At 67.1% G+C, this 3,453-nt stretch overlaps 1 protein-coding gene across 1 annotated transcript; it reads left to right on the top strand.

Moving 5' to 3' along the window:
* Nucleotides 1-253: 253 nt before the first annotated feature.
* Nucleotides 254-2,714, top strand: LOC114355814 (extensin-like; the record flags this gene model as incomplete). The annotated part of the gene is made up of 1 exon (XM_028308834.1): nt 254-2,714. A coding segment is annotated over one exon (2,461 nt), but the record flags the coding sequence as incomplete, so codon positions are not given.
* Between the last annotated feature and the right edge of the window lie 739 nt (nt 2,715-3,453).

Genomic DNA, 3,453 nt, shown 5'->3' with positions numbered 1-3,453 from the left:
GCGGGAATTGAACCCATTACCTTCCGCTTGCCGGGCGACTGCTCTTCCAACTGAGCTACTTAGACACTGGATGAACCCGTCGAAATTTTCAAGTGTAATAGTTGTTCACAATCGCTGTTCGGCCAGCGTTAGGCAGTTCGATTTTTTCAAGTTATTTATAATTTTCAAATTAGTTTGAGATGCGACTCTTAACGCTAAAAATTAAATAACTATTGTGAGGTATGTTGACCACTTGTTCTTTTTGAACCCACAGCTTCCCCCTCCAACAAGCGCGGCAGGCGTACCGTTCCATGGACGTGGAGCTTCGGCGCTGCCTGCTGTCCGCTCTCGAGGCCGCCGCGCCCAAGCACNACCTGGCGTACGCGCTGCTGGGGCTCATCGAGCACGTGAGTGTCTCCGCCCAGCGAGCGCCGCCCCAGCACGAGCTGCCGCCGCCCACGCGCGCCGCCTTCGTGCTGCAGCGGCCGCACGCGCCGCCCAGGCCGGCCCACGACCTGGCGTACGCGCTGCTGGGGCTCATCGAGCACGTGAGTGTCTCCGCCCAGCGAGCGCCGCCCCAGCACGAGCTGCCGCCGCCCACGCGCGCCGCCTTCGTGCTGCAGCGGCCGCACGCGCCGCCCAGGCCGGCCCACGACCTGGCGTACGCGCTGCTGGGGCTCATCGAGCACGTGAGTGTCTCCGCCCAGCGAGCGCCGCCCCAGCACGAGCTGCCGCCGCCCACGCGCGCCGCCTTCGTGCTGCAGCGGCCGCACGCGCCGCCCAGGCCGGCCCACGACCTGGCGTACGCGCTGCTGGGGCTCATCGAGCACGTGAGTGTCTCCGCCCAGCGAGCGCCGCCCCAGCACGAGCTGCCGCCGCCCACGCGCGCCGCCTTCGTGCTGCAGCGGCCGCACGCGCCGCCCAGGCCGGCCCACGACCTGGCGTACGCGCTGCTGGGGCTCATCGAGCACGTGAGTGTCTCCGCCCAGCGAGCGCCGCCCCAGCACGAGCTGCCGCCGCCCACGCGCGCCGCCTTCGTGCTGCAGCGGCCGCACGCGCCGCCCAGGCCGGCCCACGACCTGGCGTACGCGCTGCTGGGGCTCATCGAGCACGTGAGTGTCTCCGCCCAGCGAGCGCCGCCCCAGCACGAGCTGCCGCCGCCCACGCGCGCCGCCTTCGTGCTGCAGCGGCCGCACGCGCCGCCCAGGCCGGCCCACGACCTGGCGTACGCGCTGCTGGGGCTCATCGAGCACGTGAGTGTCTCCGCCCAGCGAGCGCCGCCCCAGCACGAGCTGCCGCCGCCCACGCGCGCCGCCTTCGTGCTGCAGCGGCCGCACGCGCCGCCCAGGCCGGCCCACGACCTGGCGTACGCGCTGCTGGGGCTCATCGAGCACGTGAGTGTCTCCGCCCAGCGAGCGCCGCCCCAGCACGAGCTGCCGCCGCCCACGCGCGCCGCCTTCGTGCTGCAGCGGCCGCACGCGCCGCCCAGGCCGGCCCACGACCTGGCGTACGCGCTGCTGGGGCTCATCGAGCACGTGAGTGTCTCCGCCCAGCGAGCGCCGCCCCAGCACGAGCTGCCGCCGCCCACGCGCGCCGCCTTCGTGCTGCAGCGGCCGCACGCGCCGCCCAGGCCGGCCCACGACCTGGCGTACGCGCTGCTGGGGCTCATCGAGCACGTGAGTGTCTCCGCCCAGCGAGCGCCGCCCCAGCACGAGCTGCCGCCGCCCACGCGCGCCGCCTTCGTGCTGCAGCGGCCGCACGCGCCGCCCAGGCCGGCCCACGACCTGGCGTACGCGCTGCTGGGGCTCATCGAGCACGTGAGTGTCTCCGCCCAGCGAGCGCCGCCCCAGCACGAGCTGCCGCCGCCCACGCGCGCCGCCTTCGTGCTGCAGCGGCCGCACGCGCCGCCCAGGCCGGCCCACGACCTGGCGTACGCGCTGCTGGGGCTCATCGAGCACGTGAGTGTCTCCGCCCAGCGAGCGCCGCCCCAGCACGAGCTGCCGCCGCCCACGCGCGCCGCCTTCGTGCTGCAGCGGCCGCACGCGCCGCCCAGGCCGGCCCACGACCTGGCGTACGCGCTGCTGGGGCTCATCGAGCACGTGAGTGTCTCCGCCCAGCGAGCGCCGCCCCAGCACGAGCTGCCGCCGCCCACGCGCGCCGCCTTCGTGCTGCAGCGGCCGCACGCGCCGCCCAGGCCGGCCCACGACCTGGCGTACGCGCTGCTGGGGCTCATCGAGCACGTGAGTGTCTCCGCCCAGCGAGCGCCGCCCCAGCACGAGCTGCCGCCGCCCACGCGCGCCGCCTTCGTGCTGCAGCGGCCGCACGCGCCGCCCAGGCCGGCCCACGACCTGGCGTACGCGCTGCTGGGGCTCATCGAGCACGTGAGTGTCTCCGCCCAGCGAGCGCCGCCCCAGCACGAGCTGCCGCCGCCCACGCGCGCCGCCTTCGTGCTGCAGCGGCCGCACGCGCCGCCCAGGCCGGCCCACGACCTGGCGTACGCGCTGCTGGGGCTCATCGAGCACGTGAGTGTCTCCGCCCAGCGAGCGCCGCCCCAGCACGAGCTGCCGCCGCCCACGCGCGCCGCCTTCGTGCTGCAGCGGCCGCACGCGCCGCCCAGGCCGGCCCACGACCTGGCGTACGCGCTGCTGGGGCTCATCGAGCACGTGAGTGTCTCCGCCCAGCGAGCGCCGCCCCAGCACGAGCTGCCGCCGCCCACGCGCGCCGCCTTCGTATAGTGTCAAACTATACTCCAATAATTCATCTCCTTTCTCCTCTTGCATCTCCGTCAGCAGGGGTATGCCGTGACAACAAAAAGCCCCCGCTGAAAATCAGTTTCAATACAAGCCCTGGCGGTCTTGATGTACGCTGAGCGGATGCCTTTTTGTCAGAGGGGCACAAGCAGTTAATTGTCCACTTGTTTATTTCTCTCTGTTTTAATCTATGTCTTGCCTGCTTGTATACCTTTCTTGCAAATAAAAAGTTTTCTATTCTATTCTATTCTATAAACTGTCTATTACCACCTGGATTACATGGAAACCCCTCCACTTTGGTATAGGAAGGCACGTTTTTGCAAAAGTGGTTCTTTCGGTGCTCCTGAATGATTTCTGTCGGTATACATACATACATCAACACCGCTGCCATTCTTGCCATTTTTTGTATCTTTTGAATGTTTAAAGCTGAGTTGCACCACCTAACTTTGACCGTAAATATAACGATAACCGGTGTATAGTTCCAAAATACTGAACTGTCCTATCCATGACATTGACAGTGGGGCGCTACCGTCAATACCGGATCGCTGGTTCCGATTTTTGCCATGTTATTATAACCATATAGTTGAACGATGGTAGCGCCCCCCTGTCATTGAGTTTCGTGGGGCAGTTCAGCGTGGATCTTCTATATTTTTATTTGACAGATTTTTGACGTTTGTCAAAGTTAAAGTAAGATGGTGCAACCCAGCCTAAGTTTGAACGGAAC

This window comes from Ostrinia furnacalis, unplaced genomic scaffold, assembly GCF_004193835.3.
Source record: "Ostrinia furnacalis isolate ACB-3 unplaced genomic scaffold, ASM419383v2 OfSCF2528, whole genome shotgun sequence".
Taxonomy (NCBI): Eukaryota; Metazoa; Arthropoda; class Insecta; order Lepidoptera; family Crambidae; genus Ostrinia; species Ostrinia furnacalis.
This window is presented reverse-complemented; position numbering and strand designations above follow the sequence as displayed.